The sequence below is a fragment of the Beta vulgaris genome, chromosome 4 (assembly GCF_026745355.1).
Source record: "Beta vulgaris subsp. vulgaris cultivar EL10 chromosome 4, EL10.2, whole genome shotgun sequence".
Lineage (NCBI taxonomy): Eukaryota > Viridiplantae > Streptophyta > Magnoliopsida > Caryophyllales > Amaranthaceae > Beta > Beta vulgaris.
Window position 1 is genome coordinate 522,156 of NC_079205.1, and position 22,543 is coordinate 544,698.

General features: G+C 34.4%; 2 protein-coding genes across 3 annotated transcripts; both read right to left on the bottom strand.

The window, feature by feature from the left end:
* Positions 1-485: 485 nt before the first annotated feature.
* Positions 486-4,413, bottom strand: LOC104891978 (uncharacterized). Of its 2 annotated transcripts, none has more exons than XM_010677768.4 (8): positions 4,255-4,413; positions 3,720-3,874; positions 2,479-2,585; positions 2,276-2,317; positions 2,072-2,159; positions 1,160-1,256; positions 885-994; positions 486-784 (listed from the first exon to the last, which is right to left on the bottom strand). In XM_010677768.4, exons 2-8 carry the CDS (start codon positions 3,848-3,850, stop codon positions 661-663), a joined length of 699 nt encoding a protein of 232 aa, XP_010676070.2. In that variant the 5' UTR covers positions 3,851-3,874; positions 4,255-4,413; the 3' UTR covers positions 486-660. The 2 variants fall into 2 exon arrangements, with proteins under 2 accessions (XP_010676070.2, XP_048498399.1); XM_048642442.2 differs by having other exon boundaries at positions 3,720-3,887; positions 4,255-4,400.
* Positions 4,414-12,886: 8,473 nt separating this feature from the next.
* On the bottom strand, positions 12,887-21,633 carry LOC104892027 (cytochrome P450 CYP72A219-like). The gene is made up of 5 exons (XM_048642443.2): positions 21,285-21,633; positions 18,795-19,009; positions 16,569-16,813; positions 14,811-15,198; positions 12,887-13,626 (listed from the first exon to the last, which is right to left on the bottom strand). The coding sequence occupies exons 1-5, from the start codon at positions 21,562-21,564 to the stop codon at positions 13,198-13,200; spliced, it is 1,557 nt and encodes a 518-aa protein (XP_048498400.1). The 5' UTR covers positions 21,565-21,633; the 3' UTR covers positions 12,887-13,197.
* Between the last annotated feature and the right edge of the window lie 910 nt (positions 21,634-22,543).

Here is a 22,543-nt window from a genome sequence, read left to right on the forward strand (position 1 = left end):
ATGAAAAAATACATTAACACTCAATAACAAAAATAAATTCATCTAGAATAAAAGGAAAAAAAAATTGTAAAGAAAGAAGATATAATATTCAAATGCTAAAATTCAAGATGAACCGAAACTTTAAACAAGTTGTTCATGACCAACTTGACTCGAAACTGAGCGAGCACGAATTGAGCAATCCTCAACTTAAGCAATCCTCAATTCACGAACGACTAGCTCGATTAGCACCCCTAGCTGAGGACATTGAGGAAAACACAACTATTGTTGTCGGACAAAGAACCAAGATGTGGGTTCCTTAATAAACATATTGACAATTTTGTCTTCCATGGATCATATCTATATGCGTAAAGTCACAAATGCCTATATGCTGCGTGCTTGATTACAAGTATGAGTATATATGGGGTTCATCTTTGGAGACATAGGCAGGTAAATGTTTGATATTGAGCTTCCAAAGATTTTAAAAGAAGTTACATAAATGCAGGGAATTGAAGTTTAATCCTTGATACATTAATCATAAGTCGGTCATTTCGGTACAAACATTGCGCATAATCAAATCACAGAAATGCACCATCACGCATAAGACCAAGGACATTCTTTTGCAAGACATTGTTAAGGATATAGGAAAACAGTAGCTGTCATCTCATGATTAATTAATACAAATTACTTCATGTACTTGTGAAGAAATTTCCTGTGGAAATCACTCCTGATAGTATCATTGATGAAGCGCTTAGCTTTCTTCGTTTCCCCACGAGCTTGATTCTTGAACACGACATCATCGTCCCACCTGCACCACAAACACAAGATAACTAAGAAATCAGGAAACAGTAACACACCTTTAATCACATAATATAGTCCCCATGTTAGGCTAGAGTTTGAAGGCTAACCTTCTTTTCACATTGAAGCTGGTTGGACCAGTAACATTATTAAGTAAAGGATTTCCCCTCATAAGTTCTGCTTCTTTGGTTTTCAATTCTTCCTCTTGCTGTTGTCGATCCTGCAAAAGACACACCAGCAACATATTTCAATTCTCAAATCACCATAAAATTGCAATACCGAAAACCAAGAAAAACCAAGAAAGATGGTACAAGACATTTGAAAAACCACAGGAGGAGAATCTAATTATTAACTTGTGAAAAGCCCTGAAGGATAAGACTCCTACCATTCTCAACTTGTCCTCAGTCCTTTCCTTCCTTATTTGTTCAAGCGCTGCTAAAAGCGCTTCAGTGTCACCCTCATCATCATCATCGTCATCATCACTGACAAAAGAAGGAAGTTAACCATAAGAAACATGTTAAAAAAATCATATACAAGAACAAAAGATTCGTCCCAAGAAGCAGAAAGGATTTTTGAAAAAAAATCTGTCCGATAGCCCTCGAATATTTGTAGGACAAACTCCAAACTATCCTCAAACTACTTAGAGTCCTGATCAAGAGCTGAAGCAATCTCTCAAGTCATGTTCAGCACTTAGATAAAAAAAAAATTAGCATTCTATGCCACAGGACATGCACCGGAGGCAGTGAGAAACTATGAGACCAGGGGAAAAAAAGAAAAGAAAAAGGATATTCTCTCAACCTGTAGGCAGAAGCCTCCAATTGCTATTGAGTGAGACTCTCAATTTTCACCAAGTGATGAATACAGCTCCAGGTTTAGAATTAAGACACAGTGGAATAACAATCCATTTTAAGTGACTATCATGACTTCCTTAATGTGATTTATCCAAAGATTCACCAGCTTAATCACTGCAGTAAAATTAACATTTTGTTACTAATGATGCATTTTCAGTCCTCTGTGCTTCAATACACTGGAAGAGACGCAAATGGCACAAAGGATATAGAGCAGAGGAAGTCTGTATGCTCACAGTAGAAACCCTTATGCATTAATTTGAAGCCTATAAACTAGAGCTAAAGCCTAGATTTTTTCACCCTTCATTCAACATATGCAAAAAAAAGAGTAAATTGAAGATGAAAATGTAATAACAAAATTGACAGATAAGTTGGTCGAACCACATAAGTGAAAATGTGAGCAAGTTGAAGATAAAAGTAACAGTAGAATTGCATGTTTGTTTAACAACCTTTCATCATCGCTTTTATCGTCCACATCAGAATCATCAGCATCTACATTTCTAGGAGCAATACGGTCTTCAGCATCCCTTTTTGACCCTGCAGGAAAATCTTTAGCATATATCCTAAACAATAATATCAAAGCAATAACTAAATGGCAAAGCATTAAAAAAATAAAATGCAGCAAAACAACAAAACAATTAGGCAGCACCTACCTTCCAGGAGAAGATGGCCTCCCTTTCTTCGGTCTCTATCCTCTGCATACCACATAGAAGTATAACATAATTAAAATCAAAATTGAGAAAACAATTTGATTAACAAGACAATCCATCCTTGAGAAAGAGTAGAAAAAAACAATGGCTACCGGGCTAAGCACCAAAATAGATTCAAAAGATCTGGTGTTTTGAAATCTCCTTACCACCATAAGGTTTGTCTTTCGATGAAAAGTGCCTTCGCTCACGATCTTCTAGCTCATCACGAAGGTTCCTCTTCTGAACTTCATCCTGGGTGTCCTGACCGTCTCTCCTGTAGAAAATCAAGGCCATGAGAACATTAGGGGGACAGGACAAGGTATTTCCTAGAACCTAAGAGTAATTACAGCATAGGAGACATGGAAATGACAAAGGATATTCCTATTTTACCATTGCCCGTTAGGCCGTTACACGAGGGAAGCCTACAAATTAATCATAGCCGTAGCTGTATCCTTTCCAAAACTATTGTCTTTAACTTAGATAGATGCATACTCAATTCACAGCCCCATTTGGTAAGAGGCCATAAATGGTGGGAATGGTAATGCATTATAGAGTAAATTTGTACTAGAAATTCAATGTCATTATCTATGATAATGCTACTTCATCCCAAGATATCCATTTTCTTCCTAAAATCTCATTACTATCTATTACCACTTGGGAATGTGGTATTGGGTGGTAATGAAAATTTATAATGGGAAACCCATGTTTTGTAATGAAGTTTCATTCCCATGGTCATTGACAAGAGAACTTCTTTACAAATTTACACTAAATTTCATTACCATTACCACTATTTATTAACACTAACCAAACGGGCCATGAAAGCATCCTGAGATCCTGCTATCAAGAAGACTTAAGGGTCCGTTCTTTTCAATTTATATTTGTTTAACCTATTAGACCTTATTTGTACTTATCTGAACTTATATGAACTTCTCAGACCTTAATTAGTTAGTGTACCAAACCTTAGTTTTGCTTAGCTGAATTAATTTGACCTTATTAGTCCTTATTGGACCTAATCTAAACTTATTTAAACTTATTTTTTCTTATAAGGACTGAAAATAACTTAAACTGAACAGACCCTTGTCCCTAACTTTGTCCACCAAAGGTGGCCAAGAATCCAGAACTATACTCAATACAGCAAACAGCACTTGCAGACACCAGTTTTTCCCTAAACCTACCAGCACACTACAAATATACTTTCAGATACATCTAGTATACAATCATAAGGACAAAATCCTAGTGTGATCGGCTAAATATGTACTTCAACATCAAGCAACAGAGAACCATCACATTTAGCATACATCTCTACATAATATATTAATCATTAGCCTTCAAAAGAATGCAATGCACGGGATAAAACTAACTACAATCGTAATGTAATCCTAATAAGCCCGCAAGTAAGATAACTCACCTCGGCTTTAGGTTTGTATGTGCAGCAAGATCCCTGGAAGAATACTTTTGAGATGGACCAAAAATCCTTGTACCACCTTGCTCATTGCCACCCTTTGCAGGTGCCCATGTAGGTCGAGCTGCTGTAGTCATTCTATTTCACCACCTAAAGAATATCTACAATCCAAAACTACAAACACATTAATTCACCAAATTAAAGATCATGAATTTTAACAAAAGACATAATTTCCCAGTTTTCTCAGCTAATTTACAGCTCTACATAATCATAACAATATTCCAATTGCATATATGTAAATTGCAAAATAAAGCCCCAAATTCGAGCTATCAAACGCTAATTCTCTCTTTCACATATTCTTCAATTCAACTGAACCTCCAAAATCTGAATCTTTTTGAAGTTACAAATGAAAAGAAAACTACGAGAAATAAATTGTAAATTCTTACTCAAATTTGTGTAAGATAACAGATTTTTAAATTTGAAAACTTAAATCAAAATTACTCATAAACAAGCCTTCAATATTTTGGAAGATCGAAGTTACCTGTTCCTCTAATTTTGATGCTGAGAATCCGAAAATTTGAGTGTTTCGATGAATCTAGAGAGAGAAAGAGCGAATTGTAAATTGTAATCGAGGGTTAGGGTTTGGGCACTTTTTTTTTTCTTTTCTTTATCCTTAACTAGAACTCCTAAAATATTATAGTAGTCGGTTTATGAAAGTACTTCCTCTGTTGTTTTTTATCTTTCTCACTCGGAATCTTGACACTATTCATGCATAGAGAGAATCTTCTCAAATGTTCTCAATTTATAAGAAAAAACATAGTCATGTGGGATCTTGTTTGATTCGTCTCAATTAGTACTTATTAATATTCAATCGTTATAATTTTACTAATATATAATGAAAGATATTTAAGTTTTAAAACGTGCATTGGAAGACGCGCACATAAAAGTAGGAATGATAAAAAAAACAGGGGGAGTATGAAACAAATATAAAATGGTAGGATGTGTATCATCTACACCGTTGTTAAGTATGCGTTCTCTTTATCTTAAGAAAATTGAAACTTATTTTTTTTTAGTATTGTGTAGATTTCATGAAATTTGATTAGACATGATATGATCTTATTGAGATTGAAACTTATTTTTCAAATTAAAGTGAACACATCCTAAATAGAAGTAGTATAACATTTATCAAGTCTAATTGTGTTTTAGAAGAATAAAAATTAATGTTAATTAATTGGTTAGTTGATTGAAACATATTGTATAATAACTAATAAGTTTGTTGGGTCTATATTATTCATGAACAAAAATGAATCGAGTAATCTTTTAATTGATTCGATAATTTATGAAAGTTGTAAAGAGAGAAGATTTTCGTGGTCAAAAACTTAAACTTACATGTGGATGTATGAGACATCATGGTCGCACAATTAACAATCCTAAAGACCTAAATTTATAGTTTTAATAACTTTTAACACTATTTACATGTGTAATTTTGACTATCTTTTGTGATTTATACTTAAGAAAATATATAGCCATGTGTGATCTTGTTAGATTCATCTCAATATATATTTTCATAACATCAACTTTTTGTAATTTTTGCTCATTGATGATTAGAGATATATAAAGGTTTAAAATAGTGCATCGGCATGTGTGCCCAAGAGAACGGGTCACCTAAAAAAAACAGAAGGTAATAGTAGACATATAAGACTTTTGGCTCATGACCATGCATATAGTCATTTTTTCTAATGACATGACACCTGGGTACTCTCGTATTCTTTGCTCTGTTTTTTAATTAGGAAAGATAATTGGTTCGAAGACAAACTCGTGCTAAACAGTCCAAAAGTAAGTATATGCCCCCAACAATATATTGGGATGAGGATTCAAACTTTGGGCGGTGTTACTCCACTGAGCTACCACCTCTCCCTCGATATTCCCCCCATGATAGAGAAGTTTTAATGAGATAAATGAATGAAGCCTCCCGAGTCCCGACCATTAGATAGAGAATTTTCAAAACAATGACTTCATTCGTAATTGCTAAGCTAAAACGAGAATCGACCATGATAATTCTAGTACTTCCATTTAATTTCGCAAACCGATATCATCTATTTTAAAGTTAAAACTCTAAATTCTCCCCATTTACGAGGAATCTTTATCTTTTTACAAAAAAACTAACATACACAAATACATCGATTATCTCTATTATATAAGCCAAGAGGGGAGCTATGGTGTCCTCCTTTGAAAAAACTTTTTAACTCTTCATTCAATAAAAAATATTACCTATTAAGATTTGAGATTTTCCTCAATCATAGCCCTTCCCAATCTAAAATATGTATATCAAATTGTTAGCGTAATATTAGGAGCTAATGATTTGTTTCCTAATAATAAGGGTTTCCTTATTACTCATGTATATATATTCTGATGGCACTAATGAGAAAGTTAAGCTTGACCTAATTATATCATGGTATCAAGAGCCACCCAACTTTGCAAACCCAATATTTTTTTTAACCCTACTACCGCCGCATCATGGCCGGCGACGACGCCGCCCAGCCTGCCGCTGACTCTACCAAAATTGCCATCAACTCCCCTTTCTTTCTCGGTCCACAAGATCGACCAGGGGATTTCATCACTCCCGTTCGTCTCAAGTCTACCAATTTCGATGCATGGGCTCGCGCCATTCGCGTGGCCTTGTGTTCCCGCCGCAAGTACGGCTTTCTTGACGGCTCTATCACCGTCCCTAAACCGCCATGTACAGAGGATGATTGGAATACTATTCACTACATGCTTGTTTCTTGGATAACCAATACTATTGATCCGGAGGTAAGTTCGACTCTTTCTTACTATGATAATGCAAAGATCTTGTGGGATGATTTACATGAACGTTACTCTGTCGTTAATGGCACTCGTATTCATCAAATAAAAGCTGACATTATTCGGTGTGAGCAACCGAAAACCATGCCCGTGGCTACCTATTATGGTAAACTAAAAGCTTTGTGGGATGAATTGGCTCTCCATGAGCCCCCTCTTACCTGTACTTGTGGTGAACTTGGTCCTGCCTTGTTGAAACGGCGCGACAGTGATCAACTTCATCAGTTTCTTTTTGGTCTATATTCTGAGTACTATGGCTCTCTTCGGTCCTCTTTGTTGTCTCAAGATCCTCTTCCAACTTTAAACAAGGCATTTCAACAAGTGTCTCAAGAGGAGCGAGTTCGTGGTTTCACTCGCTTGAAGGAAGAGAAACCGGAAGTTCTCGGCTTCGCGGTTCGGACTGATTCTCGTGGACGGGGCAGTGCGGTGTCTCGCACTCACAAATCAACTCTCACTTGCTCTCATTGTCAGAAAACCGGCCATGACGAGTCCACCTGTTTTACTCTTCACGGTACCCCAGATTGGTGGTACGAAAAATATGGGCATAAAACCGAGGAGGGTGCAGCTCGCGGCCGTGGTCGTCCAACATCATCCGCGCCTCCTGCTGGCCGCGGTCGGGGTGGTGTGCGTGCCAATGCCACTCCTGCCGAGGCTCCTACTGTACCGGGGCCGAGTGGCACTACTCCTGCACATCCCGAACAATGGCAAGCACTCTTTGCCACTTTTGGTAATGCATCTACTACCCCTTCGAACCGTTTAAATGGTAAGTTCGAGCTTTCATCTTGGATTATCGACACTGGTTGTACTCATCATGTCACGGGTGATCTTTCTTTTTTGTGTGATGTTATTACTATTGATGAGTGTCCGGTTGGCCTTCCTAATGGGGCTTCGGTTATGGCTACTCAATCTGGTACTGTTCATTTGAGTGATAGTCTTGTTCTTCATAATGTGCTATATGTTCCTCATCTGCGATGTAATTTGATCTCGGTCACTCAAATGAGTGATGACTTGTCTTGCTTTGTCACTTTTTCTACTAACATTTGTGCTATTCAGGACCATCATTCGAGGGAGCTGATTGGAACGGGTGAGAGACGGGATGGACTTTACTATTTTCGGAAGCCTCATTCTGCTCTTGCGGTTTCTCTGGCTACTGGTTCCTCTGCTACTTCTGATTTGGCTTTCTGGCATATGAGATTGGGGCATGCTTCTGAAGCTGTAGTGAAGTTACTTCCTTTTGTTTCTTCTGCACCTAGTTTAGACAAAGGTTGTGTTGTTTGTTACAAAGCTAAGCAACCTAGGTGTAGTTTTACTTTAAGTGAAAATAAAGCTTCTCGGATATTTGAGATGGTTCATTGTGATTTATGGGGTCCTTATTCGACACCCTCTTCTTGTGGGTCTCGTTATTTCTTGACATTGGTGGATGATTATTCCCGTGCTGTATGGGTCTATTTAATGGTTGACAAAACTGAAGTGTTTCGTTTATTCATGTCTTTTATTGCTATGATTAAGCGTCAGTTTTCTCAAGATATTAAAATTGTGCGTAGTGATAATGGTACGGAGTTCAATTGTCTTGAATCTTATTTTACTGCTGTTGGGATTATTTTTCAAAAATCATGTGTGGGCACTCCCCAACAAAACGGAAGAGTTGAACGCAAGCACCAACATATTCTCAATGTTGCTCGCGCTCTTCGCTTTCAATCTCATCTTCCACTTTCCTTTTGGGGGGAGTCCATTTTAGCTGCTGCTCACATTATTAATCGCACTCCCTCTTTGTTGCTTCACAAGAAAACCCCTTATGAGTTGCTTTTTGGTGTGCCACCTCATTTTGATGAATTGAAGGTTTTTGGTTGTCTTTGTTTTGCCTACAACCAACGGTCTAAGGGAGATAAGTTTGCCAGTCGTAGTCGAAAATGTATTTTTGTGGGTTATCCGTTTGCAAAAAAAGGATGGTTACTTTATGATCTTGAGAATAATCAGTACTTTGTGTCCCGGGATGTGAAATTTATTGAAGATGTGTTTCCTTACTTGCCTAGTGTGGATAGTGCTCCTCTTGCTTCCTCTAACCCCCCTATAGACCCGGTTCCTTGTATTGATTGGGATGAATTTACTGAATTTGGGCCCGTTTCGGTGACTGGGCCGCTGGACGCTTCGCCCGTCCTTGAGCCTCCTTCTACTTCGTCATCTGCTGCTGGCCCGCGTGTGCTTGAGCCGCCAGCGGCTGGGCCGTGTGCTACTGAGCAGTCCCGTGTTGGGCCGCCTTCTACCGAGCTGCCTTCTACTGAGCCACACTCTTCCGTGGCTACGGATTCGACTCTGGGCCGTGGGATGCGGTCCAAGGTTCCTTCCACTCGTCTGAAGGACTTCATTACTTGTACTACTATGGCTTCTTCCGCTCCTACAAGTCCATCTCTCTCTACTCCTACTCCACCAGCACCCTCAGGTACGCCATTTCCTATAGCACATTATGTTAGTTGTGACAAATTTTCTTTGCGACATCGGCATTTCTTGGCAGCTATCACTGCAGGTACTGAACCACATTCTTTAAAGAGGCCATGCGACATCCCGAATGGCAGCAGGCTATGCAAACTGAGATTCAAGCACTCGAAAAAAATGGCACCTGGACCATGGCCTCTCTTCCTCCTGGTAAAAAGGCTCTTGGGAGCAAATGGGTCTACAAAATAAAATATCACTCTGATGGGAGTATTGAGCGCTACAAAGCGCGTCTGGTTGTTTTTGGGAATCATCAAACTGAAGGTCTTGATTACAATGAGACCTTCGCTCCAGTGGCTAAAATGGTTACAGTTCGCGCCTTCCTGGCTATTGCTGCCTCTAAGAATTGGGAGCTGCATCAGATGGATGTTCACAATGCTTTTCTGCATGGTGATTTGAGTGAGGAAGTTTATATGAAACTTCCTCCGGGTTTTCAGTCTGACTCTTTGAATCAGGTTTGTCGTTTACGCAAATCTCTCTACGGTTTGAAACAGGCTCCTCGTTGTTGGTTTGCTAAGTTGGTCTCTGCACTTAAAGCCTATGGTTTCTGTCAATCGTACTCTGATTACTCACTTTTTACATACACTAAGAAAGGAGTTCAAATTAATGTCTTGGTGTATGTTGATGATCTTATATCTGGTAATGATTCTGCTGCTATACAACAGTTTAAGTTTATCTTGGGACTTGCTTTCATATGAAGGATCTGGGTGTTCTGAAATATTTTTGGGTCTTGAAGTTGCTCGTAGCAAAGATGGGATTTTTTTGTGTCAACGCAAATATGCGCTTGACATTATCTCTGAGTCTGGACTCCTTGGTTCGAAGCCTGCCGCCAACCCATTGAACAAAATCACCAGTTCGGCCGTGATGATGGCCCTCTTCTCGACGATCCGGAACCATATCGTCGGCTCATGGGTCGCTTAATATATCTTGCTGTGACTCGTCCTGATCTTCAGTATGCTGTTCATGTGCTTTCTCAGTTTCTTCATGCTCCTACTCAGCGTCATTTGGATGGCGCGCATCGCATTGTTCGTTACTTGAAGGGATGTCCGGGACAGGGTATTCTGCTTAGTTCTGCCTGTGATTTGTCTCTTCAAGGTTGGTGTGATTCTGACTGGGCTGCTTGTCCTGTCACTCGTCGGTCTCTTACGGGATGGTTAGTCTTTCTTGGCTCCTCTCCTATCTCTTGGAAGACTAAGAAACAACATACAGTTTCTCGCTCCTCTGCAGAAGCGGAATATCGCTCTATGGCCTCGATTACTTGTGAGCTCAAATGGCTCAAGGGTCTTCTTCTTAGTCTTGGCGTTCATCATCCTAAGGCTATCTCTCTATTTTGTGATAGTCAGTCCGCCCTCCATATTGCTCAAAATCCTGTTTTTCATGAGCGTACTAAACATATTGAGGTTGACTGCCATTTCGTTCGTGATGCCATTAATGAGGGTCTCATTGCTCCCTCCTATGTTCCTACTACTGATCAACTAGCTGATGTTTTCACCAAAGCACTTGGGAAGAAACAGTTTGATTTTCTTATTTCCAAGTTGGGCATCTGTGATTTGCATGCTCCAACTTGAGGGGGGGTGTTAGCGTAATATTAGGAGCTAATGATTTGTTTCCTAATAATAAGGGTTTCCTTATTACTCATGTATATATATTCTGATGGCACTAATGAGAAAGTTAAGCTTGACCTAATTATATCACAAATGAAGTTCAAAATAGTTAAAATAAACTTTCATAAATATATATATAGTGAAAGAAAAAGTTTATAATTGAAGAACAAATTAACATAACTAAAGCAGTTTTCAAATCAATTACAAAACCAGAGACATAAAATTTTAATTTGACCTAAACTTTGAAATACAATAACAATACCAACATCCATTTACAAGTAACAAAAATACCAAGAAAACAACTTTTTCATCAAGTAATTTTTATATTTTGTATTTGCACTACATGATATTTAATTAGAAGTAACGATGATTGTAAATCACATCCTTCAAAATTGCATTTAGATGAAATTTAATAATAATTGCCAAAATAATCCACGCACGCATCGCGCGCAAAGACGGCTAGTTAATATATATAGTTGTTGCTTGGTGGTTGATTGGTTGTGAGTTCACTGAATTATGAGCCTTGCGCTTAAGGATAGAATAGCATATTAGCATACATTCGTTGAAGTAAACTTCTCTGTATTTTCCTACCATTATTGTAAGGTAGACGACTAGTTTCATACTCATAGACGACTTAATTAGGTGCAACAACCAAGTTGCTAAGTCTAGTATATACATGTGAAGCTTGTCTCGTTCAGTATTATTAAGTCGAATTGATTAAATCAACTTCCCAAAGTATTTTAATCGCACGAAAATGACATATTGGAATAAAATAGTCAATAGACGCATCAACTTGAATTATGAGAGGTGGACAAAAAAAGAGCAAGAATTACAATTATAAGTTAGCATTGTTTCTCACCAAAAATTAAGCACAAGACAAAATAAAAGTAAGCAAAGTTTTTTGGTAATATGGGGAAACTATGTTGTTCATCAGAAGATGAAGATGAGTCAAATATCAGTGGACTCTTAATAGTAGCCTTTGTTGCTCTAATGTTGTTCTATGTCTGCCTCCAGCAACCACCTCGCCGTCGCGTCGTCGCCGTTTATCCATGCTATTGATCGATTTATAGGTTCTATATCACCTCTTTTTCTAGTTTTCTTTTGTTGAAACAAAGTCAATTTTCTTTCAAGAAGTATTATGTTTTGGTTTCTTAATCTGTAAAGAATAATATGTCTATGCTATATTGATTAATGGTAAGATTATCTATCAAGTATCATTGTCCAGCCTAATTTGTTATATGTCTATGTATCATTCTTTTGGTAAACACTAATGTTTTACCAAACGCTTTCACCATCCATGGCTTTGACCCAACTTATTATAGGCAAAAATGAACCATCTGTATCAAAACATGTACTTGCTCAATTTTCATTTTTATGGTGTCCCAGATTATTAATTTCATATTTTCATCTCTTTTTGATAAACTTTATTCTCAATTTTTTTTTTTTTGAAGTTGATCAGTTGCAAACTTTTTTACCGAGTTTTTCCTGTCTGCTTTTTCACTCTTATTAAAAACTATTGTATATATCAACTTCTTGGAGAAGTATTTTAGAACCAATAGAGCGATGAACAGAGGAAGTAGCTCATACATATATTGTTGATTCCTACGTGTGGAAGTAGCTCACATATCATAAATGTACGTTATTGTAAGTAGCTCACATATTATAGATCTACCTTTTCTCATGTGGAAAGGTGTGGAAATATGGTGGCTCATTTGATTGCTAAATGGCTATGTACAATTGTATGTTGATGACTTTCCACAAGGTGTATTAGTCTTGGCGGAACTTGATCTTGATTAATAATATTTCTCGCCGTTTCCTCTCAAAAAAAAATATATTAGAATATTAGTACACTGTAAGAGAATCCTATTATTATGTCGGTGCGGGAAGTTGACCCATTTTCTGCGTTCAATCTTCTTATTTACTTCTTGATAGATTAGGCCAGAAATGGCCTTAATAGAATTGGGTTTCTTAATGATTTCTTTGTATGATAAAACAACAAAAGAAAATTCAGAGAACCCATCTATACATACAATACAAGTAAAAGTATTGCGATTTGTGGAGGCATGCTATCCGATTAAAACCATTTAGAACTTAATTTTAACCTTTTGAGATCAAATGGTTCAGACCATGTAAAACCCACCCATTGTACATGCTATAGTATCAACCTATACTATTTTCCTCGAATCAGTTGTCAAAATTAAACATCTCAATCCTTCATAATCAATCACAAATATGCAATGATATTATATATAAAAAATAAAAATCTTGTATAAAGTATATATAGTTACATTTATTATTATTGGATCATCTCCATCATGATCACTCCACTATGTAACTTGGATTATTGTTGACATACATATTGGGAGCTCTAATCACAAACTAATACAATATTATGAAATAAAACAGGTCTACGCAAGACTAGCTCAATTTCTAATACTTACAATTACACGAACGAAAACAATACTTATTATCGCGGCCACATCTATAACTCCCCGTGTGGCCGGACGCATATAACAATTTGTGTATTATCTTTAGATACGGTGTAATACCAAGTTAGCACCAAATTGAGGTTGAAGAGTTCCACGCCCTATCATAGGAGCATGAGCGTAAGATGGTGAGAGTTCTAAGGAGAAGCGTTGCAATATCATTGCCAAAGCCATTTTAACTTCCATCATTGCGAAATTTGATCCAATGCATATACGAGGCCCCCATCCAAATGCAAAGAAACACATATCTCCTCCTGAAGCTTTCAAAAGTCCATGTGAAAATCGTTCTGGATTAAACTCGTTTGCATCAGAACCCCATATTTGTTTACTATGATGGATAAATATAGTTTGCAATGTAACATCTACACCAGCTGGTAGAACCATATCTCCTACTTTCATGTCACGGCACACCTTTCGGTTAAGGATGAATACTGGTGGATATAATCGTAGAACCTCATGAAGTATCATGTTCACCTAAACAATTTCGTCGAAAACAACCCATTATCATGTACTTATCTTATATTGATCGTCAAATTTAATTTGACATGATCGATATACATACGAATGCAGAAATGCTATTTAGTAACACAAATTATTAAAAGAGACAGTCTAATTCACCAAATGGATTATATTAGTCACTTGAAAGAAATCAAACTAGTCACTATTGGACTAAATCTGTTTTGCGGTCTCTTACAAGATTAACTCATTTAGTAAAGTAAACGACTTATCATGATACAGTCAATCTCATGCAATGTAAGGGACAAAAAAACCTTTTTTTTACCTTCCTTGTTGCATCCTTGTTAATAATTTACTCAATCTCTATTATTATGCAATTTTACTTTATATTTGCTTTTGTGCACATCGCGGGCATATAAAACTAATAAGTATATTAATATAGTAATGCCTTGAACGGAAAGTAGCAAGAACAAATTTGAATCCCACAGGATAATTTTGTGTGCATATTTTGATAATTTCTATCATTATGGTTTTCAAAATTCGGCCACATTTGTATTACAAAGAAATGATATTGTTTTTTAAGTTGGTCTTGTTTAAAAGTTTTTTTTATAGAGGTGATCGACTTGAGCCTGACTCGAAAATTAACGAGTTTTGAAAACATTTGTCTGCCCGTATTTCGGACGCGGCCCAATTTTTGGGCAAAAAACTAGTCATGACAACTTAAATTCGAAATTAGGCTATTTGACTTGACCAGAAATGGTCCAGGAAGCCCACTTGGCACGGCCTGAATTAGACAACTTTGGTGCAAAAAATTATAGAAGCTTAGCCCAAAACTGATCGCTCTTTTTTACCAAAGTCCAACCCAACCCTGTTCATGATCACCTCTACTTTTTCCCAAAACTATAATCCATGTTATTATAGCAAAAGCCCAATAAGCAAACTAAAATATATTCATCTAAATATTGCGCAACTTACAAAATGATCTGATAGTATAACTTCCTTGAAAGATTCTACCTACCACTAGATACAAAAAGCTACTTAATTATAAGTTTTCCCTAGGTAAGTGAAATTTCATCATCCTAATTCCTATGCTTAGCAATCAAACAATTATGTCTTAGCAAATCTAACGAAAATAACTTCTTACATAAATTCAACTAAATAACCAATGCAAGTTGATCAAAATTAAATACAGGATAACATACCTTTTTCAGTTGGTTTAAGCCAACATTATTAGGTTTATCATGGCCAAATGTAGCAAGAATTTCCTCTCGTGCTTGTTCTTGCCAATCTTGGTGTTTGCTTAGCATAATAAGAGTCCATACTAACAATGAAGAAGTAGTTTCTTGTCCAGCAATATAGAACGTTTTGCACTCTTCAATCACTTCTTTCATACCCAATTTAACATAATGTCTATTTTTTTCATCTTGTATTCCTTCTAAGTTTGATTTCAATAGTAAACCTAACAAGTCATCTTTAGCTTCTTCTCCATTCTCCATTGCCTTTTGCCTCCTTTGGATCATATCTATTAATAAAGATTCCATTTCCTTGATGATTTTTGCCTCCCTAATGTTTGTTTTTGTTGGAAGAAACCTAGATACAAAGATGAGAGATAAATCTCAAGCACATACTATGGAGGATTCTTGCCTTTTTAGTATACTACTTTGCACGCTATGCGTGCGAAATAGTTTATGAAGTTAAATTATTGCATGCTTACATCTAGCTTTTTTTATATAAGTTTTGAGTTTTATGTATATGCGTGTGAAATCGTTATTAGAATTAAATTAGTTGCGTAATTATATCTCGTAGTAGAAATATTATTAGAGTAATGTATTATATTTAATTTAAAGAGGGTTATTATATATTTAAATTGAAAATCTTTATAACCTTAGAGTTGATGATAATAACAAGAAGTTTTTTTTTTCAATCCATATGAGCCACAAATTAAAGGCAATACAAAGTATAAAGAAAGGGAGGCGGAATTCGAATTTATGTATGATCTATCGTTCACAGAATCTCAATCTTAATCCCTCATTCATAGAATCTCAATCTTAATCACTAGGTCAAGACATCATTGATAGATAATAACAATAAGTAATTGCAACATTAACTAACAACAACGATGAATAGTATAATGTTGTTTTAGTCATGAAAGTAAGTTTAATTTGGAAAAAAGTTAGTTGAAAAGTGCATACCCTAATTAAATCAACAACAGAGTTAATTCAATTGTAATAAATGAGGATGTCATAATTCCACAAGGATTTTATAGGCCACCATGTCATTTGACATGTGATTTCGTTTTGTTTGTATTTGGATTATAAGATTGTTATTAATTTATGTATCTGTTTTTGTAAGTGCAAGTCGTCATTATTTCTGATACCAAAAATTTTCATGAAATATTCTGAAAACACATAAATTTTAAGAAATTAATATTCAAGAGAAACCTCATCTATAAAGAACCATATATGATATATCAGTAACTCACGTCTTAAAACCTTAAATAACCTTTATTTTCTTTCCAATATGAAGTATAATGTCTCTGCAGAACTCCAAATTAATCAACTAATAATAGTACTTTATAATCACCATATATATATATTTATAATTTATATCCAAGCTATATACTTGATTCATTGTTACGTACACCTTTTACACATATGCATATTTCCATTTTCGATATTCAATCCTCATTATTTCATGTAGCTAGTTTTTATGCTTTCTTTTAATTTTTTTTTTCCTTTAATTCGTCTTAATTAAGATAAGTGCACAGTGTTCACTAATTACATTATTCTAAACCTACCACATGAAACCACCCAATTAATTAGCTTATATTAATTGGTTATTAAAGTCTTGTACTAGTAGGTGTTGTTGAAGACCTAAAATCAAATCTCGTTTATATCATTCGTCCTTATGATTCTCTCTACACTAAAAAGAAAAAACTGAATCCTAATAAAATGAATTACCTGGACCCAGGAATATAAACTGACTGCAAGGATTGAACAGTAATTGAAATGTGTTCTCTTAAAAGTTGAAAAACCCTCTTTCCTTCTCCAAAACTACTTCCAAATGCTGCCCTAGATATTGCATCTGCTGAAAGATTGTGTAGATATGACCACATTTCTAGTTCTTCACTTCCTGTTTTCGATGTCATCTTCTCCCATTCTTGAATCATCTCATTACAACTCGCATGAAATGCTGGCACCATATGCTATACATAAAAAGTGATCGATTACATGCAAAAATAAAATTGTAACAAAAATTGCAGTTTTATGATATACTTCCTCCACTTAAAAATAGTTACACTATTTGTATCGTATATTTCTTAAATTAGTATATTAAATTAGCTATTTGTATCGCCATACAAAAAAGCTATTCGTATGATTTATCAAGTTTTTTTTTTGACAAGGAAAAAATATTAGGTTGTCCTTTTCGCAAGAGGAATACCTAATACATGGGATGATTTATCAAGTAGCTATTGACCTATTATATAGCGTTAAGAATAGAAAGAAAGAGATGGCTAATCACCTCAAATAAGGGACCTACGTGACTACGTGTGGGTTGAGGGGTAGGGGGGCCAGAAGGGGAGAGCTTTAAGAGGTGTAAGTAAATTGGGATGGCTGTAATTTTTGGAGAAAATTAGGTCATATTAATTTTTAAGATTTATTGATGGAAACAAAACTATTATTTTCGTCCCAAAATATAATTCATGTTTATTTTTGCATAGTTTTTATACTTCTCTTTTTTCTATTTTATCAGATAGAAGCGTAGAAGAGAAAAGTGAAAAAGAAAAAGATATACATAGTTTGCCAGATAGAAGCGTAGAATGTAAAGAAAAAGTGAAAAAAGATGCGTAAAACGCAAATAAAAAGTAAAAAAGGTAGAAGCGTATAAGAGAAAAGTGAAAAGGATAGAGAGACGAAGAGTAAAATTAAGATAACGATGCATATATATTTTCCAGGTCAAAAAGAGATATACATTAATAAGGTGGATAAACCTAACTTATAAAGAAAAAAGTAATTTTTTTTCTTAAAAACCCCATTAAATTACAAAAACTATAAATTAAACATAAAGAGGTTTGATGCACCTAAGGAAAATTTAGGAGGGGAAATAATTCATTTGGGAGAGAACTTTGGAAGGGAACCAACTTAAGTGACTTTCATTTTCATATACAATATTGATTATCATAAAAAAAAACTACAATAATATCAATTTTTTTCAAGTGTTAAAAATATTAATCCTTTAATCCGACTTTTAATTATCAATTGAATTACATTATTAAGTTGTAAAAAAGTAACATTTCTAAAGTTTTTTTCAACTTTCTAAACTTACTCTATTTTTTCTAAATTAATCTGAAAATATGTAAAAGTAAGCTAAAAATAATGTACCCTAATGCATGATAAATACACTAAGAATGATTTGCCACACACTCCCCTTAACAAAGATCTAACAATTATTAGCAATGATATTGTAATCAAATGCGATAATGAGCCGAGTTGTCTCCTAAACAATTACTAAAGCTTGACTTAAAATATTTATGAGTTACGCGAAGCTAGCTAAATTCGACTTGAAAGACTAGACTTGTGAATAGACTCGACATATACTATAAACTATTTCGGTTTATATATTACAAGATTAGATGTGTAAATAATAAAAATCTACATAATACTTGTGAAAATCTTTAATTATATATGTATCATAAAAACTTAATCATAAGAATCTTAAAATTTTAAAAGGCTGATTTTTATTTGGTTACAATCCCGGAACTCAAGTTGTGTTTTAAACGGAAAATAATTAGTCTACCACCGGGTAATATACCCACCACTAATAGAAATTAAATAGAGAGTAATGGTGAATGATGATAGTGGAATCCAACTCACATGATTAATAATATTTTAATGCTTCTATTAGTAGTGCGTGGGTAGGTTACACACCGGGTAGATGTAGCAATGTCCGTTTTAAACTCAACTAGTCTTGAATATTTGAGCTTGAAAAGCTTGAGATTTTACTGAAGGTAAGTTAAACAAGCAAGGCCAAACAATCCCAAGTTCTAGCTCAGCTCAACTCATTATTAACCCTAATTAATGATCTAATGGCATATAAATCTCATTTAAATTTACAAGAATTAGACGTTGTGTCCCTTATAACTCAAACTAAATTGTACTTAATTCATAAGTTAAAGACTGATCAACCTTTAGTTTCTCCACATGGAAGGCAGGGTTAAGCAGCTTTCTTTCTTGTGCCCATTTCTGGCCTTCCAGCCTTACTAAGCCATTTGTAAGCCTCTTCAAAAGTGGAGTTGTTGTCTTCTGAAAATCATAAATCTTCAACATGATTTCTCTTATTTCTTCTGGTTTTGTTATGATCACTGTTGGTGTTGGTCCATTCCAAAAGTACGATTTTTCTCCTGCATCATGTCAAAAATACTTTCACTAATTATTTAGTAACGGACATTGCTACATCTACATGGTAGGTAATCTACCCACTATTAATAGACTAATTATTATCACTTACCATTACTCTTTATTAGTGATGGGTATATTACTCAGTGAGTAGACTAATTATTTTCCTTATCTTATTGTACTCTATAATCATTGCAATTGTGGCGCCCTATATGGTATACACCCCAAAACACAATACTCTCACCTTTTTGAGTAATTAAGCTAATTAGTATTAGAAACTTTGTGTCTTTGTTTGTCTCATTTGTGTTTTTTTTTTTTTTTTTTGGGTTTTTTCTATGTTATGCTTTCGTGTTGGTTGATTTTTTATGTTTTACTCGATCTTTTGAAAGTTTTTCATTAGTATTTCTCAATTTACAAAAGTTAGTTTAGAATACCTATTTTTACCGTTATCTCATTGTTACTATTTACAATTTTGGTTGTTTTAGAAGCTAATTATAAAATTCACAAGATAATATTTTCACATTTATTTGTTTGAAAAATCATGTGAGTAGTAGAAATCAAAGAAGTACTTATATTATGATGCAGACATATTTCCAACCTTATAGGCAGTCTCAATCTTCAATAGACTTTAGGTATTGATGTATTATTGTTAGTTGCAAACTTGCAACCTAGGAAAGTGAGATCAATAGATGATACTTTTTTCCAGTTTATTAGGATGCGAATATTTACACTTTCACTTTAGCAAATAAATAATTATGAGTTTTAATATCTTAAATATACAATTATAATAAATTACCAAATGTTAATATTTTGAAAACACACATTAAAACTAATCCAAAATGTATTATTTAATTATAATATTAAATTTATATATTAGTAAAAGTAATTAATGTGGTCAAAGTTATATATGAAGCCAATATGTAGTAATATGGTTAAAGTAGGTCATTTTTATTTCAGGATAAAAGTCACTTTAGGTCTTATTTAGTACTTCCTCTGTTTCTTTTTACTTGCAACAGTTTGACTTTCACGCTTGCCAATGCATAATTTCAACTATCGATAAGTTTTATTACCGATAAATAAAAATTTTAAAAAGTATATATTCGGAAAATATACATTCAGATGAATCTAACAAGAACTCACATGAATATGTTTTTCCTTAACTATAAATCACCAAATATAAACTAAGTAGAGTTGGTGAATAGTGTAAAAGTCAAACCGTTGCAAATAAAAAGAAACGGAGGAAGTAATTAACAATTTGTTAATTCGATTGACTTGTTTGAATAATTTGTGTTAAATAGTTAGCATTATAATACTGTTATAAGTATATTCTTGGTAAAATGAATTACTAGATGTTTAACACATGTGAAATGATCAATCTTTCAGTTTTAGTCCAATTTTTTTGCCAAAAGATGCTCCATTCACCACAAAAGTTAGATTTTGACCAAATTACTGGAAAGTTATTTACCAAAAGTTGACTGGATAACCACATTCAACAAAAATACATTTTTCAAAACATTATAAACAAGATTTTTTTGCTGCTCATTTTTGCATTACAACTATGCTCTAATATGATTTGATCATATAAAATATTACTCCCTCTGTATTTTTTTGTTCTTCCTATACTTTAAATGTTCGTGTTTGCCAATGTAATTCTTTGACCTTAAACATCTTTTATTACATATTAGTAAAAATAATAACGATTAGATATCAATAAAGTTTTATGAGACGAATTAAACAAGATCTGGACAGGCCACATGATCATATTTTTTTTTCTTTAATATTGAAAAGAGTTCAGAAGTAAGATTCTTTTTACTTGTAAATGGTGTTAAGATTCCAAGTAGGAAAAACAAAAAAAAATACAAAGAGAGTACTACCTAGTTAACTTTTAATCTATAAATTAATTAGTTGTACTAATCCCTACAACTCCTATGACCCTAGCACATTAGAACCAACAAAAATACAAGACTATCCCCAAAACATTTAACAACTAGCTCCCATCCTAGGTAAAAGCGGAGTAGGCCGGTCTAGATGTATAAATTTTTACGTTAAACACAGAAATTAAAACTCATTACTTCTTTTGTCTCATGTTAATTTACTTTTCAATATTCACAAACTCAAACCATACCATTTCACCAATATATATATATATAATATGGGTGATATGTTTATTAAAATTATTTTGTCTCGTGTATATTTTCAAATAAGGTCGCACCTCACAATAAACCTAAAGAAGAAACAAGTTGTTATAATATTTAAAGACAAGTTAGTAATAAAACATACCATAGTTCTCCATTGTTTGATGATGAAATGGGAAGATTCGAGGGGTGTAATGATTTGAAAAGTGCTCCATAGGCTTAGAAGTGGTTTCTTTCACCATTTGAGCTATTTTTTTGGTGTCACCAAACAATACCTTATAAGGTTGCCCTCGAAATCCTTGTTTTGTAAGGGATCTTTCTAGTATTTTTGGCTTCAACCAAATCCAATTTAGTGCTTTCCACATCCATGTTATTGTAAAAATACAGACTAAAGAAGTTGCAACGTTAATCAAGGTTACCTCCATTATTATTCTACTATAATTTTTTTGTGTTTGATTATTAGAGAGAGAAGAGAAGAGTTGTTTGGATTAAACAAAACACCAGAAAGAATTAGTATTTATAAGCCTAGTGCTCTGACTTTTGAGGCCAATATATGGTGCATGAATATTGACGTTGAATACTATAAGTCTTTTCTTGAGGATTGGATATCTTAATTCTTAATGAAGTGGCCCCCCATCCTAATTTTACGAATTGATCAAGTAACTATAGTCATGAGTCATGACCATGACATGTATATTATCTAACTATAGTCATATTATATTAAGGAAAATTATTCCTCCGTATTATTTTTTCTTGTAACATTTTATGAAAGCGTGGCACAAGAATTTATTAGGAGATCGTGAAAGATATAAACATAGATAAAAAGAAGGATTCACATATGGTAGTTAATGTTAAGAGAGAGCTTAAAGAGAGATTAAAACTATAGAAAATATCGCAAAAAATGTCAACGTTACGTTGTGTAAATAATATACGACTTATTTCGGATATGAAAAACTTAGATAATAGAGATATATTATATAGAAAATCTGTGGAGAACCACTTCCTTTTCTAGTTGTGGATCATGAAGGATATATATCAAGCTTGGATTCAATTAAAGTTTTGAATAAGGCTCGTCCTCATTATGAATTTCTAATAGGATACTAAAATAAGGTCAATTAATATATAGCTATAAAGGTCTAAAGAAAAGTATATAGTTGATTTGGGGTGTGTAATAATAATTGTAGTCTTTTACAAGTCGAATCGACTACCTCAAGTATGAAAGAAGTAAATTTATCTACTATTTAACTAAACCTTGTTTTGCTTCTTTTAATCGACTTGTAACATTGCGCGGGTGCTTGACACCATTTGTGTAGCCTCGAAAAGTCTGTAAACATCCCATTTGTTCATTTCTCGTAAAACCTGAAATTGCCTCGAAATGAACGTAAAGGCATCCATATATTCGTT